This window comes from Mauremys mutica, chromosome 17, assembly GCF_020497125.1.
Source record: "Mauremys mutica isolate MM-2020 ecotype Southern chromosome 17, ASM2049712v1, whole genome shotgun sequence".
In the NCBI taxonomy this organism is placed as follows: domain Eukaryota; kingdom Metazoa; phylum Chordata; order Testudines; family Geoemydidae; genus Mauremys; species Mauremys mutica.
Genome location: NC_059088.1, coordinates 20731217 through 20749109, shown reverse-complemented (window position 1 = coordinate 20749109; position 17893 = coordinate 20731217). Strand labels below are relative to the sequence as shown.

At 48.8% G+C, this 17893-nt stretch overlaps 1 protein-coding gene across 2 annotated transcripts in view; it reads left to right on the top strand.

Annotated features, from left to right (window-relative positions):
• LOC123351468 (junctional adhesion molecule A-like) overlaps positions 1–13398 on the top strand; it is a 38236-nt gene extending 24838 nt beyond the window's left edge. Inside the window, exons 3-9 of one of the 2 annotated variants that reach the window (XM_044990853.1) lie at positions 2417–2530; positions 4121–4279; positions 6419–6546; positions 6644–6746; positions 10077–10199; positions 11843–12005; positions 12646–13398. In XM_044990853.1, coding sequence (XP_044846788.1) covers positions 2417–2530; positions 4121–4279; positions 6419–6546; positions 6644–6746; positions 10077–10199; positions 11843–12005; positions 12646–12700 — 845 coding nt within the window. In that variant the 3' untranslated portion in view covers positions 12701–13398. The remainder of the gene's footprint in view (positions 1–2416; positions 2531–4120; positions 4280–6418; positions 6547–6643; positions 6747–10076; positions 10200–11842; positions 12006–12645) is intronic. The other variant, XM_044990855.1, reaches the window with a different exon arrangement.
• The last annotated feature ends 4495 nt before the right edge of the window (positions 13399–17893 follow it).

The window sequence follows — 17893 nt, the reverse complement described above, 5'->3', positions numbered from 1 at the left end:
TTTGGAGTCATCAGCTAATGCGGGTTGTGAGGGAGCTGAAGGACATGTGTGGCCCTTGTTAAATGATGTCGAAGGCTGAAATGTCGTTGTCTTGGTAACATTATTCAGGCTGCTCAGTGCTTCTGTCCTTGAAGCTTCAGTGTTATCAGTACTAACAGCAGATAATGCAGCCTGCTCATTCAGTGGACCTCGATGTTCTAAAGAATGTCACCATACCATGTCAGTGGTCAAAGGCACTCGGCCAGGTTTATTACCTTCAGGGCACAGTCCTAGTGCCCTAGGTCTGTGGTTACAGGTACACTAACACATGAGTGCCTGGTCAGCAGCAGGAGTCTCTGCTGTCCCTGAGGCCACGCAAAGGGTTAAGGCAAAGTACCCTGACATTTGTCGGCTGAGATAAATAACTTACATACCACCTTATGTGCTCCATGACATCTGTTTTTTACCTCCTCTTGTTCCTGATGTTTTGTCCAAAACATCCCTATTCATTTTTCTGTCAAACCATCTGACTTTGTACTAGATTGGGGTGTATCTGTACTAGCTGGAATATACTTACATAAATATCTAGTGCCTAGTGCACTAGCAACAACTTTGACAAATTCATGTACTGAATAGTGAACTTACAAGCATCTGCTTTAATACACGGCCTGACTTTGGCTCACAGCCTCTGGTTCAGGACACAGCTCTTGCACCAGGCTGAGTGCTGCAGGCTCTCTGTCTACTACAGCCCTGAACAGATACTGCTATTCAAAATATCTGAACTCGTGCACATGAGACATGTGCATCTTCTGTGGGATCCACACTGACTACATCTCGAAGAATCGCAGCTACTGTAGGGTAAAACTGTTGTCTCAAGTAGTAAATACACTTGGAGTCTTTCTGCACTCAAAGCAATACTATAGTAGTTTTGGTGAGTAGTGAATCTTTGAAATTCAAGTACTTCTTGTTCTAGAGATTCCAGTGTCCATGTCTCAGATGAAATGTAGATGGAAGTTTGGGGCTTAATAGCTGTTGTATTGGAGCATAATGATGATGTTCAAGGTGGAGATATTGACTGAGCCCTAACAAGATGACTGAATTAGTACAGACTCTGGAATGGCCTCTGGCAAGTTGAGCTACTAAATCTAGGGTAAAACTTTCAAAAAGTTTGTGGCCAGATTGTCAAATGTATTTAGGTGGTTATTGATGCAGGTCAGTGCCTAGTGGGTGTTCAAAAGCACCTAGGTGGGCTAGAAATGAAACTCCCATCGGTTTCACTTTTACAAATCCCAATAGATGCCTCCCTGCATCTTTAGGTACCTAAATACCTTTGAAAATCTGGCCCCAAGTGACTTGAAAATGTTACCCCTAGTTTGTTTGTGGTGTTTGTGTTTTGTTTTTTTAATGTCAGTCGCCAGTGGGCTCCATCTCTAGTTTCCCAGGCGTTCAAGAAGGAGCGGAACGTAGCTCCACTCTGCTTCGGGCTGTCAATATGATGTCCGTTTTCTAACTTATTGTTAATTTTGGATTCACACTTACAAGAATGCTGATTTGTAATCTAGTAAATCTGAGTTCCCAGTAGATTCAGATACAATACTTGTCCCTGCTAGTTTCTGCAGCTTCACAATCAATTTCCTGTTTTAAGTTTTCATAAGTGAATTTCTGCCCTTTTGCTGATTGAAAGACCCACATAAACTGACCAGACAAGGCAGCATTGAAACAGACTATACCCAAAGTGCCGCCAAATGCACAAAGTGAACAAAAAAGCTCATTAATGTTTTTGTTCCAGTGATTTTAGTATTGCATGTCAGCAGTAGGCTGCATTTTCAGACCCATGTGACTTTAAGATGGTGGCCCTCAAGAAATGGTAGATTTTTAAGGCCAGAAGGGACCATTAGATCATCTACTCCTGCATCACGCAGACCAGAGAATATTACCCACTTACCCCTATATTGAGCCCAATCACTTGTTGGGCTAAAGCATCTCTTCCAGCAAGGCAGCCAGGCTGGATTTGAAGGCATCAAGAGTTGAGGAATCCATCGCTTCCCTGGATGGTTCCAATGGTTAATCACTCTTTTAAAAAACAATACAGTATTGTGAATGGGTCTGGCTTTTTCCAGCTACTGGTGGTTCTTCTGCCTTTCTGTACCCAAGAGCCCTTTAGTATCTGGTATTTTCCCCCCTGAGAATGTACTTGTACACCATAATCCTTTTTTTCAATGAACTAAACAGTTATTTAAGCCTCTCACTGTTAAGCATTTATTCCATGCTACGCTGTAATTGGTCCTGGGTATAAATGAAAATCTGGCTCCCAGTCCATTTTAAAACCAATATGTTCGTGGCTTAGCTCTGCCAAGTGTTTACAAATAGGATCTTATTACATGACATTACCTCTGGGGTGCAGTGCAAATGCTGACTTATTGCTGTTTCTTTCCAGCAATTGAAATACCCTGTTCTGCGTACGTATTGCAAAGCGGAACAGCCAGGGTCGAGTGGAAGTTTGAAAAGGGCTCTTCAATAGCACTGGTCTATTATGATGCGAAAGTCACAGGTACGTGAGTCCATTGTACGGAATGTCCGAGAGCCCCTTTACGGTCTCTGGGCCAGGTGTTGGATAAGCACAGGTTATACCAGCTGGTTGCAGCATCTGAGGCAGGGTGGATTGCTTTATATCAGAGCGCTTTAAATGATCGATTTTTTTTTATCTTGTTTTGCATTTGTGGTGGCTTTAACATGGGTTGATGGGTTCACTTGCACCCACAGGTATCATGAAACCAAGGGTGCAAAAACAGAAATACATTGTTTCCCAGCCCGATGTGCATGGGACTCCCCAGTGAGCGGAGGGGAAGGGGGAAATATGTTTCAGAGTGAGCCCGCTCTGCACCCTTCTGCCTCCTTGCTCTGGGTGTTGCGACCTGGTGCATGGGGTAGCTTTACCACTCACGTTTTGCCTTGTCTAATGGAGGGGCCAATCCTGAGTAGTGCTACAACCCCATGCACCAGGTCACAATGCCTGGAGCAGGAAGCCAGGCCCAGCCTTGCAAGACATGAGCCAGTGACTTCCACCAGGTCAGTGATTTGACCTTCTTTAAAACTTCTGTAGTGAACATACTGTTCTCTTACAAATTTAATTTAAATGATTTTAATAGACTGCAGTAAATTTGGCCTTAATACAGGTTGTAATTTGAAATTTATTTTTAAATAGGTATATTTTTGAAAATAATTCTATATCCAATTTAAATTAAATTCTTTTTTTAAAATCATTGATTTTATCCGCCCTGATCTGAAGTGAGGTCTTTAGCTTGAGTCCTTCTGAATTAGTTCAGTCTGTAACTTCCCAGTATGGGCAGGAAGCCACAGGCATGGGCAGCAGTTACCCCGATTCAGCTACTTTCCCACAATGCAGTGCTTCACATCTGGAAACTAGCCAGAAATGCCTTCCCCTAGTAACAGAGCTGGCCCCTATGGGGTAGGTGTTTCAGGAATCCTAGCATCCACTGATGCTACCATGGCTGAGCTGTACTGTACAGATGTGCTGAGGTGTTACGAAGACAGGCGAGAACCAACCAGCCATTTTGTGTCCTCTGTCCGAGCGATGGCTTCCTCGCCTTCTGCAGACCCCTTTTTGTCGCTCAGCCATGTCAGCTGAACAGTTTGAGAACAATTTTTTAAGGGGACTGGTGTAACCACACGTGGCATTGTAGATTGCTTTCCCTGGAATCAGCTTTACCACTGCTAACTAATTTCTTAAAAAACACCAAGCACTCATGGGAAGAGCTGAGAGGAAAGAAATGGGGTGGAATGACCTCCTCACTAACTAGTTCATATGTGCCAGCAGAATAGCATAACAGAACCCATCCCTTAGACCCTGCAACAAACCCCTCCATCCCCCAGCCAGCTGTGATTGGGCTGGGTTGGCTATTGGACATAAGGGCATGTAGCTTCTTTCTGCAACAGGGAGACCTCTTGTTGTATTTGAACTGAACTTAATCAGCTCTTCTTACCCTGCCCTCTGCTCTCAGGCTGGTTCTTGGGGCTGCCCTTCCTCCCCTTCTCCACACCAGCAGCTTATTCTGGCTCTCACTAGTATTTCTCCACCTGAAGTGCTCTCAGCCTCTCACTGTCTCCCCTTTCTCTGCAGACCCCTACAAAGACCGTGTTACGTACACACCCACGGGGCTTCGTTTCAGTTCGGTGACTCAGAAGGATACAGGGAAGTACGTCTGCGAGGTCCTCCTCTGGACTGGGAGTGGGGACACTAGCCAACTAAGAAAGTCAGAAGTTGACCTCATCGTCCAAGGTACTAATGCCGTTCTGTAATTACAGCTTGGGACCAGTTGCCATGGCTAAAAGTTCCATGGTTTCTAGTCTCGGAGTGCGGGGGCCCCTGGGGGCATGTTGCCAACTGTGGGCAAGGAGTGTGTTTTCATAGAGTTGAAGATCAGAAGGGAGCACTATGAACTTGTAACCTGCGTGGCACAGACTGGAGAACCTCACCACTGACTCCTGCCGCAAGGAGGGTGGTATTTTTCCCTACTAAGAGCCCAATGGCTTATTTGAACAATGTTGCTCTCCGCACACAATGGCATCATCAGTGGATCGCAAACTAGCCTGAGGTCCCTGAAACAAGATTCTTTCCACATTGGACTTAGACTTTAGGGAAGCCTCAATCGTCTAAACCTGGTTATCTGAAATTCTCCCCCATGTCCCTTGACCATGGACCTGCAGGGCCAGAGCGGTGCATGAGTGGAGCTTTAGGGCCTTCCTGAGAGCAGCATCAGTCCTGCTGGAATAGAGCCGTGGAATAGGGCTGCTTTGGGCAGTGGCAATTATCCTGTAATCTAATCAAATCAGGCTAGCCAGGTTTGAAGGGGTGCCCTGGGGAAAGCGTAGTGCCTGGATTATCCAATGGTTTCAAAAGACTCCAGTTCTGTTGGCTCCGCATCTTCAGAACCGTTGAACACAACGCGTTCTCGAGGAATGCCTCGCACGGGTCAATCCTGTGGCAATGAAGAAACAATCCTAGCTACATGGGGGCACCGTTATTTCTGTAACACACGCTCAGGAAGTCTGACACTGTAATTGTTCCCCCTGCTGACGTGGGCACGTTCATGCTTATGTTGCATTACATGCTAATGGCATTTAAGCAGAGATCCCCTTCATACAGATGTGCTGTCAATCCACTTCTTCACACCTTGAAGACTCTCACTGTCAGCACCAATCTGAACCCTGGGTGTATTGTGTGTAGAGATCAATGGAGACTGACCAGTCCTCACCCCAGAAATGGTCCTTTCATGGCTGGGCTGAGGTCCCTGGGAAAAGCTTAGGGGGGAAGATTGCACTGCTTTTACAGTGCCTGCTCTGTGGCCGTACCCAGAGCCTCACTCACAAATGCCGTCAGTGTAGCACCTTTCACCAGCGCTGCAAAATCAGTCACCGAATGGGAGCCCAGTGTTGGACTAAACCGTGTCCTTCCTTCAGTATCGCAGCAGTTTTGGTCAAACATTTTGTATTGACAAGTTGCTCTATCAAAGTGGGATGGACACTGGCTTCACCCACACAGCGTCACACCTCTCACCTGTCAGCAGGGTGGCTACTGCCAGCGGCCGGGCTCGTAGTCAGAGCGTTAATTTCTGGTCAGTGACATTTCTCTCCATGTGCACTTGCCATTTTATGTTGAACACTGGGCTCCTGATTCTGTCTCCCTGCTCTTCGTACAGTCGTTTGCACCAGAACCCCGAGAGCTGCTATGGTTTAGTTGCATTCCACACCCATTTTACTGTGGTGTAAATGGCTGCCCAGGGAGCAGGGGAATGGAAGATCCAGCCCAGTGAGTGCCATTAATCCGCTATTGAATTAAAGTGCAGCTAGTTCAGAACCCACACAAGGAACTGCTGCTCTCAGTGGAATGTGTCCCAGGAGATCCAGACAATAGTGTGGCTGGAGTTTAAAGAAAAGTCCACTTCTACTTGTGCTGACATGAGTATAATCAAGCTTCAGGGCAGCACAGGATCTCTGTGTGGGTCAGGAAGGAATCGTTTTTCACTCCTTCTCCATCACAATTAAAGGTGCATTATCAGGGAATGACAGTTACACTGGCCTGAGCTCTGGAATGTCACTGATCAGCCCTGGAGCAGAGCCGAGAGCCCTGCCAATGGAAGAGGGCCCAGCCACTGACTTAGTTCATGAATCAACCGACTATCAAGCTAGACATGGATGCTGCTCACCATTTACTTCCCTTACAATGAACTGGACATTTGTTTGCCTTCATGTCACTTAGCCAGTCTTTTATTAACCCATGACTGACTGGATTAGACTAAATGCAACTTAACAAATGCAAATGACTGCATCTTGGGTGTGTTTGGGGCAGGGGGTCACAGAGGTGGGTTCAGAGGTCATCTGTAACATGTGCCTCTTTGCCTTGTGCTGACGTGCACAGAACCAGATGGCTCTCCACCTCCTACCTGCCAATGCTACAGGGACAACGTCCTTATGACCTCCAACGCCAAGATCAACAAGAAATTCAGGAACTCCTGCTCCGCGATTGACACCAAGACAGGCGTGCTGGTATGCACGGGGCAGAGGGCTGCTTGACTCGTGGGGAGTTTACACCTCTGTCCATTCCTCTGTCTATGCCTCCCTCACGCCGCCTTTCCCACTCCAGATGAATGAGCCCGTAACCAGCTTCGACACGGGGGATTATTTTTGTGAGGCTCAGAACAACGTTGGGACCTCTCAGAAATCTGAAGCCATCCACTTGGAAGCCAGTAAGGAAATGGGGACTTGCAGAGCCTGCGTGTGGGTGGGTGGCTGCGTGCGCACGTCCGCGCTGGGCTCTTTGGAAGTCACTTGCAAGCTTACAATAGCCAGTGCTGTCACTGCCCCTTCCCCGGCCTCCTGCAGCTACTCCCTGTACTGGCTGAGATAGATCAAAGGTTGGACAGCGCCCAAGCATCTGATGGGAAAACAGGCATGTGCTTTGCTGCAAGGGCTGGGGAGAGCCTGGAACCAGAAGCCCAGTGCGTGGCCCTGCTAAAAGAGCAACCTTCCCGGAGAACGGAGTCTCCTGAGAGCCGACAAGTGGTTCTTGGTATGTCCAGTCTCCTACATGATCTCTGGAGCTGGGCCTCGGTACAGACAGACCCAGAGGAGGCGCACCCTGGGATTGGGAGTCACTGAGGTTGGGGATAGGTGTTTGCTGGGCCCAGCTCCGGTGACAAGCATTCCAACTGTCCCCTCATCTGAAAAGCTACCGTGCCGTCAGCCCCCATTCCCTGGAGCTGCCCCCTTCCATTTGCACTCAGCCCCTCCCGTGACCTTAGATGCTGAACTGGTTGGGTTAAAGCTGAGGCTGTAACTCAATATATTCAAACTGAGCTGAAGGCTTTAGACTGTGTCTACATTGGTGCTAAATGGGGTTTTCGGTTGGGTTAAACTCAGGGGAAAAAATGTTTTCCCTTGTATCTACACAGTGTCCATCCTGGTATAACTGCTGTGAGGGAGTAGGGGTGTGGTGATTATTTTTACAGCTGTGGATGCAGTTATACTGGTATGAGGGTGCCTCATACTGGGGTGACTTATTCCCTTTCCTGTACTGACATCGTTAAACTGGGACAACTCGTGTGTGTAGACCGAGCCCCTTGGCTAGACAAGGTCTGCACTACAGCCCGACCTGCTGATGTGACTGTGGAGGTGGTAAGCTGCATCCACATTGGGTGGGGTTTCACATGGGCTGAGCTACCCCTGTGCCTTTTTTAAACCTTCCCCCTCATCTAGAGAGAGCCGCAGGTGCTGGAACAATGCTGGGAGATCTCCCTGCAATAACCCTCAGTGCTGGATGAGGTCATGTCTACAGGCCCATGGCCAGCTGTGGGGAAAACTCACCTCCACACTCTGTATCCAGGTCTCTCTCTCTCTCTGCCCTTGGATACAGCTCGCAGCAGTCAGAGGGGTTACACCCAACTTTACGGTGTGTGAACAAGAGCAGAATTTGGTGCACCCCCCACCCCTCTGGTGACTGGCACAGCTTGAACCCTGCTCCAGCATGTCAGGAGCAAATGAATCCTGTGTCTAGAAAATCAATGGTTAAAGGAACAACCCGGCTCTGCCGTTGCCTTGTAGGGGCCAGATTTTGCCCATGAGTGACTTCTACTAAAGCCTGATTCTTGTCACAGGTCAGGGCACCTGTACCTCACTGGCCCGGCAAGGGTGCCCGCTCTCACTTGCAGCTCCCCCGGTTATCATCTCCCTTGGGTGGAGACATGGGTCTCTCTCCTTGCCAGCTGGGGGGTCTCCAGGCTGCTGCAGCTCCCTGCCTTCCCTGTGTTAGTCTGCCCAAGCAGGTCTGCCGGCTTTCCCCTCAGACTAACAGTGGAATTGCTACAATTATAAGTTACTGCATGGTTCTTCAGTGCTTAATTGGTAATGAAAGCGGTGCTGGGCTCATAGACACTGATTCAGTGGGTGCTTTGGGGCTGGAGCATCCATGGTGGAAAAACTAGCGGGTGGTTAGCACCCACCGGCAGCCAAGCTCTCCTCACCTCCTCCTCCCCTGAGTGCGCTGTGTCCCTGCTCCTCCACCTACCTCCCAGTGCTTCCTGCTGCCTAACAGCTGTTTGGCAGTGCTCTGGACTTTCCAGGAGGGAGTGGGAGGTGCTCAGGGGAGGAGGCGGAGAAAAGGTGGGGCGGGGACTTGGGAGAAGGGGGTGGGGTGAAGGTGGTGTAGAGGTGGGAAGGGGCGGGGCCAGGACAGGGAAGGGTCAAACACCCACCTGGCAAAGGGGAAATCGGCTCAAGCAATTTTTTTAATTTTCATAACTAATGTGCCAGGCACGGAGGTGCCAGGGCTCTGAACTGCTAAGCCCAGAGGTGCTGGGGCTCAGCCCTGGCACTAATTAGGCACTGCAGTTCTTCCTACATGAGCCTATTAATTTTTAAGGCAAAAGCATTGCACAGAAAACAGATGAAAAACAATTAAACCTAAACACCTGGTAATAAGCTTCCCAGAGATCGCCCCCTTCCAATGTAGGCTCTGGCAGGAGCAGCCCAACTTCAAGACTCCTTATAAGAAATGGAAAGGGAGGCGGATTTTTTTTTGCTGTTTTTTAATTAAATAGGCAGCTAGTATTTTTTTTAAATTATGAGGAACAAGTTTAAGCTTTGTTTGCGTTGTTTGCCTGGACTGCTCAAGACCTGAATGCTTGTGTAGGAGGAACTCTTTGAGTTGGCTTCTTAAATCCCTTCCTGCTGTTTCACATCTGATACTCCTTGATGAAACATAGGAGCCTTGTCTTACAACAGGCTTATTCAAAGTGAAAGTGAGATCTTGGAAGTGTTGCTGTTTTCATAATGTAATAAAGATACTGTAATGATAAATAATGTGTAATAAGCATGTCATAAAAACAAATTTTATATTTCCAAGATCACTGCTTTTATCATTTTTACTCCAGTAAAGGAGAAAATCCCTGGAAATAATTCATTTTTAGGAGCGGGTTCGCAAGACTTGACATTTTAGTGAAAGGGGTTCACAGGTTAAAGTTTGGGAATCACTGTTCTAAAGGATAGATGGAGGTGGGTCGTTTGCATTTCCCTCAGTCTCCAAGTATTCCCTGGGAAATCCACTTCCCATGTATTGCCCCAAAAGTCCCCATAAGTTTCTAATATTGTCCAGAAATTGTATTAGTCAAGGCCATCCTCCCAGAGAAGTGCTGTACAATCCCTGGCCTCCCAAAATACTCACTTTAAACTGACCAATTTAAGTTTAATTCCAGTTTTGCCCAAGAGATTGTGTAAATCAGAATTCTGACAGATATGACACAGGCCCTTTTATACGGCACTGGCCCTGGTGGTGTAAGGGGGTGTAAAGTTCGGTTTCTCAGAGCCGTGTACAGGGCCTCAGTGCAGCTAGGAATCATCTCACACGGGGAGTAGACTAAACCATCAGAGGGGCTGCAAGGGCTGATCTGCAGCCTGTGCATGATCCCCCAACTCTCTCTCCCTGTGATGCGGGGAGCAGAGGGGTTTGCCCCAGGCTGCTGGGGGAGGAGGCTTGCGAGGGGAGCAGAAGAAATAACGGCTGGTTTTTGCTTTCCACAAAGAAAACGTCATTTCCTACAAGGACATGAAAGTGCTGGTCGACAGCGGGAATGCTCGGATTATCGACGTGCGGTTGCCGGAGGAGGTGGCGAATGGCCGTATCGCCAACTCGGTCAATATTCCAGGTGAGGGGTTGCTGTGGGTGCCAGCAACCAGGGCTTCAATTGCATGTAGACCAGGGCGTGAGCGGTCAGGCCTAGCAATCAGTCAGCCAAGGGTCAAAGCTGGAGTCAGGAACCGAGCAGGGCTGGAAACAAGGTGGGTACAGGAGTGATCACTGCTGCAGGCAGAAGCATGGAGGAGTCAGCGACCTGTTGCTGAATTGAAATGCAGATCCGTAGTCTCCTTGCAGCCAATGGAAGAGCCTCAGGTCAGCAGCAAGGACTCAGGCCCATCATTCCTGATACGTAGCACTAGAGTCCTGGAGAAAATGGAGTTAGTAACTCAGCAGGGGGCGCTCTTTCCTCCCTGCTCGCCAGTGTGCCGGGGGTGCTGTGCTGGGGAAGTGACATGAGACTTGAGCTGGATCATTAGAGACCCGAGGTGTGCACAAGCAGATGGGTGTGCAGAGGGCTTTCCCTTCAGCCCCTCCCCTAGTTCTTGTCACACAGAAAGCAGGAGACCAGAAGTCTGACGTGCAGGCAATGCCTGTTTGTTTGGGGTTAGTTTAAAGGCAGCATGTCCGTAACTTTGACACTGCAGAGCCTTGTTTCCCAGTGTTCCGTTCTCTCCCCACTTCAGCAGGCAGAATTATCCCTGAAATGCAGGCATGGGGCCCCACCCCTTACAGTTGAGGGTCATGTTCCGTTTTGGGGGTCAGGAGTCTGGGGGTTTTGCCCCACCTCTTTGGTATCCCATGGGAGGGGTGAGGAGTGAGGTTGTGCTATGGTCAGGAACGGGTGCTGCTTTTTTTTAGCCTTTTAGTGTTTTATATCTCCCCTCCCCCCCCCAATCCCCTCTTGCCCCTCCCGACCGGCTGTTTGACTTTCCTTTAAGATAGAGGTTGAGGCAGTGTTAACATGTGCGCTCCTATATTATACTTTCATTACCCCCAGTAACACTTGAACTGTTCTTATCTGTTCCCGTTACATTTATTAGTGTATCTGGCTAGGCAGAAGCAACATGCACAGTGTCTGTCCTTTGTTTACACATATTAGTAAGGATATAAATGTATCAAAAAATTAAATGAGCAAACAAACCTAAAATTCTATCTCAGGCAAAAATACAGGCCTGAATTGTGCATTATTACTAGCACTCCTAACAGGGTGTAACCTGGCCAAATTCCAGCTCAGGGAATTCTCTTCTTCCTTAAACTACCTTGATGGTTTTAAATGGATGCAGGTGTCTACTTCACTTCCTGTCCTAAATGGACGTGCAGAGTTTCCATGTCTTGCTCATTTGCTGTGTTTCACCACAGAGGGTGCTGCATTTCAGGAGTGGGAAAAGCGGTGGCTTGTGTCCCTTTGTAAAGCACGTGGGACTTGCATACATAAATACAGGCGAGGACGGTCTTATGTTTATGGAGCAGTGTAGCAATCGCCCACAATCAGCAGCAGCAGGGTTTAGCACCGCAACTTCAGCATCAAGATACAGACCTTTACCACTTGAGCTAAAGGAGTAACTTCATTAGCTAGTAGCAGCAGTAGGCTTTTATCCTCTAGTGGACTAGCTAATGTCACATCCCCATCTAGTGGAGAGGTGACACACCCTTTCCCAGGGTGATACACCAGCACTGCTGATTGTGATCATCTCTCTTTCCCCCACCCAGTGGCAGAAGTCGAGGAAGCGCTGAAGATGGACCCTGAGACATTTAAGATGAAATATGGCATTGACAAGCCACGGATGGATGACGAGAACTTGATCTTCTACTGCCAGAGGGGCAGAAGAGCGGCTGAGGCCACAAAGATCGCCATAGCCCTCGGCTACACCAAGTGAGCCTGCCCCTCCCCCCGGGCTCTTGTACCATGGGGCACCAGACCCTTAGGGAGATTGTGAACATACCACGGGCTCTGTGGGTTTGGAGGCAAGGGATGTAGGTGCTTAAAATGCCCTGGGTCCTATGGACTTCAGCCCGTCTGAGCACCCCCCTAAGCTCTCATGTATAGGGTTATTAATGGAGAAATCTTTGGGTCTGGTGCAGGAGAGGGCTCAGATATCCCTCAGCACCGATCTTGCTTATAGCGGTGTATTTTGGAGTAAACCCATTGGAGGAGATGGTGGTACTCCAGATTCTCACCAGGGCCACAGAGGCAAAGTCTTGGTTAGCTACTGAGAGAGAGGACAGAGCAATTCCTAGCTAACCCCAGAGGGGACGTTCCCACAGCTACCTTGATTCCTTAGCAACCCTTTGAATTCATCTGTATGACCCTGTGCTGGGGGCAGGTTATTTCTCAAAGTTCTTGGCATAGCTCTGCCTCTGATGTTTTGGTCCCACTTGGGTTTCTGGCCCCTGGGCAGTCACAGCTGGGCTGGGTCTGTCTCTTCCACTCCAGAGGCAGCGGGTCTGTCCAGCTGTGGATAGTCCCTCCCATTTCCCATTCTGAAGCCACATGTCACTTCCTGTCTCTGCAGGGCCCGTAACTACGCAGGCAGCTACAAGGAATGGTCTGAGAAGGAGGGGAACTGAAGTGGGAATGACGCTGCGAGGGCTGGTGTCTGTCCCTCCATGCCCAGCAGCTGGCTTGGCCCTGAGGACTCTTCCTTCGCTTCCTTGCTGCAACGTCGTCCCATTGCTGCTGACGCCCAGTGCTGGGATGGCAACACGCTGGGCCCTGATGGGCTCTTGGCTAACGCACCTCTGCTTTCTGCCTCACTTTCCAGCCCAGTGTCTCACCTGCTCCATATGTAGTCACCCCCCCTGCCTCCGACAGCAGCTGGGGGGGTTCAGATATCTACACCCCCCCATTCACTATTTCCTCCACCTCCCCATGGAATCTGGGACCCCATCCATATGCTTCCCATGGGGTAAGTCCTTTACCCTTAAGGAGGTAGATTTGATGGTCATTTTTCTACCCCACCTCATTCTCCAGCTGAATCTGCTGCTTCCAGCTGTAGCCTGTTATTTCTAGAACATGCCGGGTGCCCCTCAGCCACCTCTGCCCGGGGGGATTTTCTCTGCAGCCATGCCTGGAAAAGAGCTCTCTAGCATTTCCTCTGATGTAGTACCTGGCTCTGGTAAGGGGTGGGACATATGTGAAGGAAGGAAGAATCCCAGGCACTGCTGCAGGCTGGGGACTGACTGGCTAAGCAACAGTTCCCCAGAAAAGGACCTGGGGATTACAGTGGATCAGAAGCTGGATATGAGTCAGCAGTGTGCCCTTGTTGCCAAGAAGGCTAATGGCATATTGGGCTGCATTAGTAGAAGCATTGCCAGCAGATCAAGGGAAGTGATTATTCAGCACAGGTGAGGCCATATCTACATAAGAATGGCCGTACAAAGGTCCATCTAGCCCAGTATCTGTCTACCGACAGTGGCCAATGCCAGGTGCCCCAGAGGGAGTGAACCTAACAGGCAATGATCAAGTGATCTCTTTCCTGCCATCCATCTCCATGCTCTGGAGTCTAGGGTCACCATTCCTTACCCATCCTGGCTAATAGCCATTTATGGACTTAGCCACCATGAATTTATCCAGTTCCTCTTTAAACATTGTTATAGTCCTAGCCTTCACAACCTCCTCAGGTAAGGAGTTCCACAAGTTGACTGTGTGCTGCGTGAAGAAGAACTTCCTTTTATTTGTTTTAAAGCTGCTGCCTATTTCATTTGGTGACCCTTAGTTCTTGTATTATGGGAATAAGGAAAAGTTATTTACTTATCCACTTTCTCAACATCACTCATGATTTTATATACCTCTATAATATCCCCCTTAGTCTTCTCTTTTCCAAGCTGAAGAGTCCTAGCCTTTTTAATCTTTCCTCGTATGGGACCCTCTCCAAACCCGTAATCATTTTAGTTGCCCTTTTCTGAACCTTTTCTAGTGTTAAAATATCTTTTTTGAGGTGAGGAGACCACATCTGTACACAGTATTTGAGATGTGGGCATACTATAGATTTATATAAGGGCAATACTATATTCTCAGTCTTATTCTCTATCCCCTTTTTAATTATTTCTAACATTGTTTGCTTTTTTGACCACCTCTGTGCACTGCGTGGACGTCTTCAGAGAACTATCCATGATGACACCAAGATATTTTTCCTGATTCGTTGTCACTAAATTAGCCCCCATCATATTGTATGTATAGTTGGGGCTATTTTTTCCAATGTGCATTACTTTACATTTATCTACATTAAATTTAATTTGCCATTTTGTTGCCCAATCACTTAGTTTTGTGAGATCTTTTTGAAGTTCTTCACAATCTGCTTTGGTCTTAACTATCTTGAGCTAAAGTAAATAATTGGAGATATACCAATCTCCTAGAACTGGAAGGGACCTTGAAAGGTCATTGAGTCCAGCCCCCTACCTTCACTAGCAGGACCAAGTACTGATTTTGCCCCAGATCCCTAAGTGGCCTCCTCAAGGATTGAACTCACAACCCTGGGTTTAGTAGGCCAATGCTCAAACCCTCCCCAGTTTAGTATCATCTGCAAACTTTGCCACCTCACTGTTTACCCCTTTCTCCAGATCATTTATGAATAAGTTGAATAGGATTGGTCCTAGGACTGACCTTTGGGGAACACCACTAGTTACCCCTCTCCATTCTGAAAATTTACAATTATTTCCTACCCTTTGTTCCTTGTCTTTTAACCAGTTCAGTCCATGAAAGGACCTTCCCTTTTATCCCCTGACAGCTTAATTTACGTAAGAGCCTGTGGTGAGGGACCTTGTCAAAGGCTTTCTGGAAATCTAAGTACACTATGTCCACCGGATCCCCCTTGTCCACATGTTTGTTGACCCCTTTAAAGAACTCTAATAGATTAGTAAGACACGATTTCCCTTTACAGAAACCATGTTGACTGCTGCTCAACAGTTTGTTTTTCTATGTGTCTGACAATTTTATTCTTAACTATTGTTTCAACTAATTTGCCCGGTACCGACGTTAGACTTACTGGTCTGTAATTGCCGGGATCACCTCTAGATCTGGAGTATTGCGTCCAGTTCTCCCCCTCCCCCCTCTCCCCCCCCCGGTCCTCAGAAGGGATGTGGACACATTGGAGAGAGTTCAGTGGAGGGCAATGAAAATTATTAGGGGGCTGGGGCACATGAGTTATGAGGAGAGGCTGAGGGAAGTGGGGTTATTTAGTCTGCAGAAGAGGAGAGTGAGGGGGGATTTGATAGCAGCCTTCAACTACCTGAAGGGGGGTTCCAGCGAGAATGGAGCTCGGCTGTTCTCAGTGGTGGCAGATGACAGAACAAGGAGCAATGGTCTCAAGTTGCTGTGGGGAGGGAGGGTGTCTAGGTTGGATATTAGGAAACACTATTTCACTAGGAGGATGGTGAAGCACTGAAATGGGTTACCTAGGGAGGTGGTGGACTCTCCATTCTTAGAGGTTTTTAAGGCCCGGCTTGCCAAAGCCCTGGCTGGGATGATTTAGTTGGTGTTGGTCCTGCTTTGAGCTGGGGATTGGACTAGATGACCTCCTATAATTGTATGATGGCAGCAAGACAACAGGGGAAATGGCTCAGGGTCAGCCAGGTTTTATATTCTATTAAAGTCTTTGTACAGATCTGTGTTTCTCAGCCTCTTCACGAGGTGAGCCCTTATTCACACTAAAAAAATTGCACAACCTCCCCAATAACAATAAAAATGTCTCATTTCTGCCCTGCTTAGGGCTGGTCTGCATGCAGAACTTGCATTGGCACAACTAGGTCTCTTGGCAGGGAGGCATGTGGTGTGTGGAAAAAATCCACCCACCCCCGCCAAGACATAGCTATGCCAACCTAACCCCCAGTGCAGACAGAGTTAGACGTGTGGAAGAATTCTTCTGGTGACCAAGCTACCGTCTCCCGGGGAGGTGGATTTTCTCCAGTGGTTGAGAGCGTGCCTCCCAGCCCTATAGTGAGTATTTACACTGAAGTGCTGCTGGGTTTTAAGCACAGACCTACACTTAGCATATAGAATTGATGTGTGGGAGGGTGGAGAATATCTGATCTTGAAGGGTCAGGGGGTGTGGGGATGGGGGGAGTGAGACTTTTCTTTGGTTTAGACTGTAATATTTTCAATGGCTCGCGACCCCACTGCTGGCCTTTCCTGACCTCCTGGGACAGTTGTGACCCACCCATTGAAAATCCCTCAGCTAGAGCATGACAAGCATCTCCTGGAGCTGTTCTGAATAATCCACGGGTGTTGTCACATCCTGGGAACCGTGTCTGCCCTCTGCCTGGGGGAAGTGGAACACAACGAATGGGCGGCATCTTGCAGCTGATCCCAGCACCTCTGCTCCAGAGAGCCGTGGGGAACAGGCAACTCCAGAGCACATGGAAGTTGGTTCTTTTAAAGCTATGATCTAAGCCAGGGGTCCCCAATGCAGTGCCCGCAGGCACCGTGGTGCCTGTGGGGGCATCTAAATGCACCTGCATCCTGGCTGCTGGTTGAGCATCTGCCAAAATGCCACCAAATTTCTGCAGCATTTTGGTAGCGATGCCTCTCGCTGCTGCCGCTTGCCACTGACAAATGACGTTATCCAGAGGCATCGCCGCCGAAATGCTACAGAAATTCAGCGGCATTTCGGCGGCTGCTCGACCGCTGCCATGCTCCTTTATCTGGTGCCTGCCGGACGAAAAGGTTGGGGACCACTGATCTAAGCTCTTGTTTACACAGGAAAACTGCACTGGTTTAACTTAAGGCGTTGTCTGAAACTGAGTCAGTTAAATCGCTGCAGCCCTCTGTGGATGCTTCTATTTCAGTTTCAGTGCAACTTATTTTGCTTTAGCTTAAGTCAGGTTTAAGTTAAGTGCAAAAAGGCACTTAAACAGACCTAAGGCCTAGTCTACACAGTAAAGTTATAGTGGCAGGGGTGTGACACCCCCCCCCAGCGACATAGTGACGTTGACAAAAACCCTGGTGTAAATGCAGCTGCATCCTGCAGGGAGGGGGCCTTTCTACACCCTAGCCTGGTCTGCACTAGAAAGTGAGGTTGATGTAAGCCACCGTGCACCAACCTCGCTGTGTGTGTCTAGGCTCAAATTGTCTCCTGCTTACATGAAGTGCCCCATTAAGGCAATACTGGAAAACCACCTCCCCTACTGGCATTGCAGCCTGGGTGACCTCCAGCAGTCAACGCAGTAGGAGAGCTGACCCTTACAGTCCTCCAGCAGCTGTCCCACAATGCCCAACAGTGGCTGCTCTGGTCACAATTGTGAACTCCCTTACCCAGCCCACAGAGACTGGGAACAACTTCCCCTCCCCTACCGTTAACCCCCCCCCCCCCACATATTTTTGAAATGCCTTTTCCTGATTGCCCAGCGGGTGGGCACACCTAGCAGCTCGGCCTTGGTGTGTGCAATTGCCCAGCCGAGCACGCTGGCTACATGCTCCAAACACACACTGGGTTAGAGCAGACTGGAGCTGTTGGAGCTCCTGGGCCTGGGGGGAGAAGCGGCTGTGGATCTCTATGAAGATTGCCAGGGGGATGCAGCCAGCGGGGTACAACGAGGATCGGTAGCAGTGCCGGATGGAAGGGAAGAACCGCAGTGGGTAGACCCTGCGGCCAGGGAGCCCAACAATCGACCTGATGCTAAGCCGCAGACCTGCAGCTCTTACAGTGAGCTGCCTGCTCTATATGCAACCACCATAAATACCTCAGAGGAGCCTGAGACAGACCCCCGCTGTGGGAGGAGGAGGGGGAGACCCAGTGGCAGGGCAGCTTTGCGTGAGCCAGCACC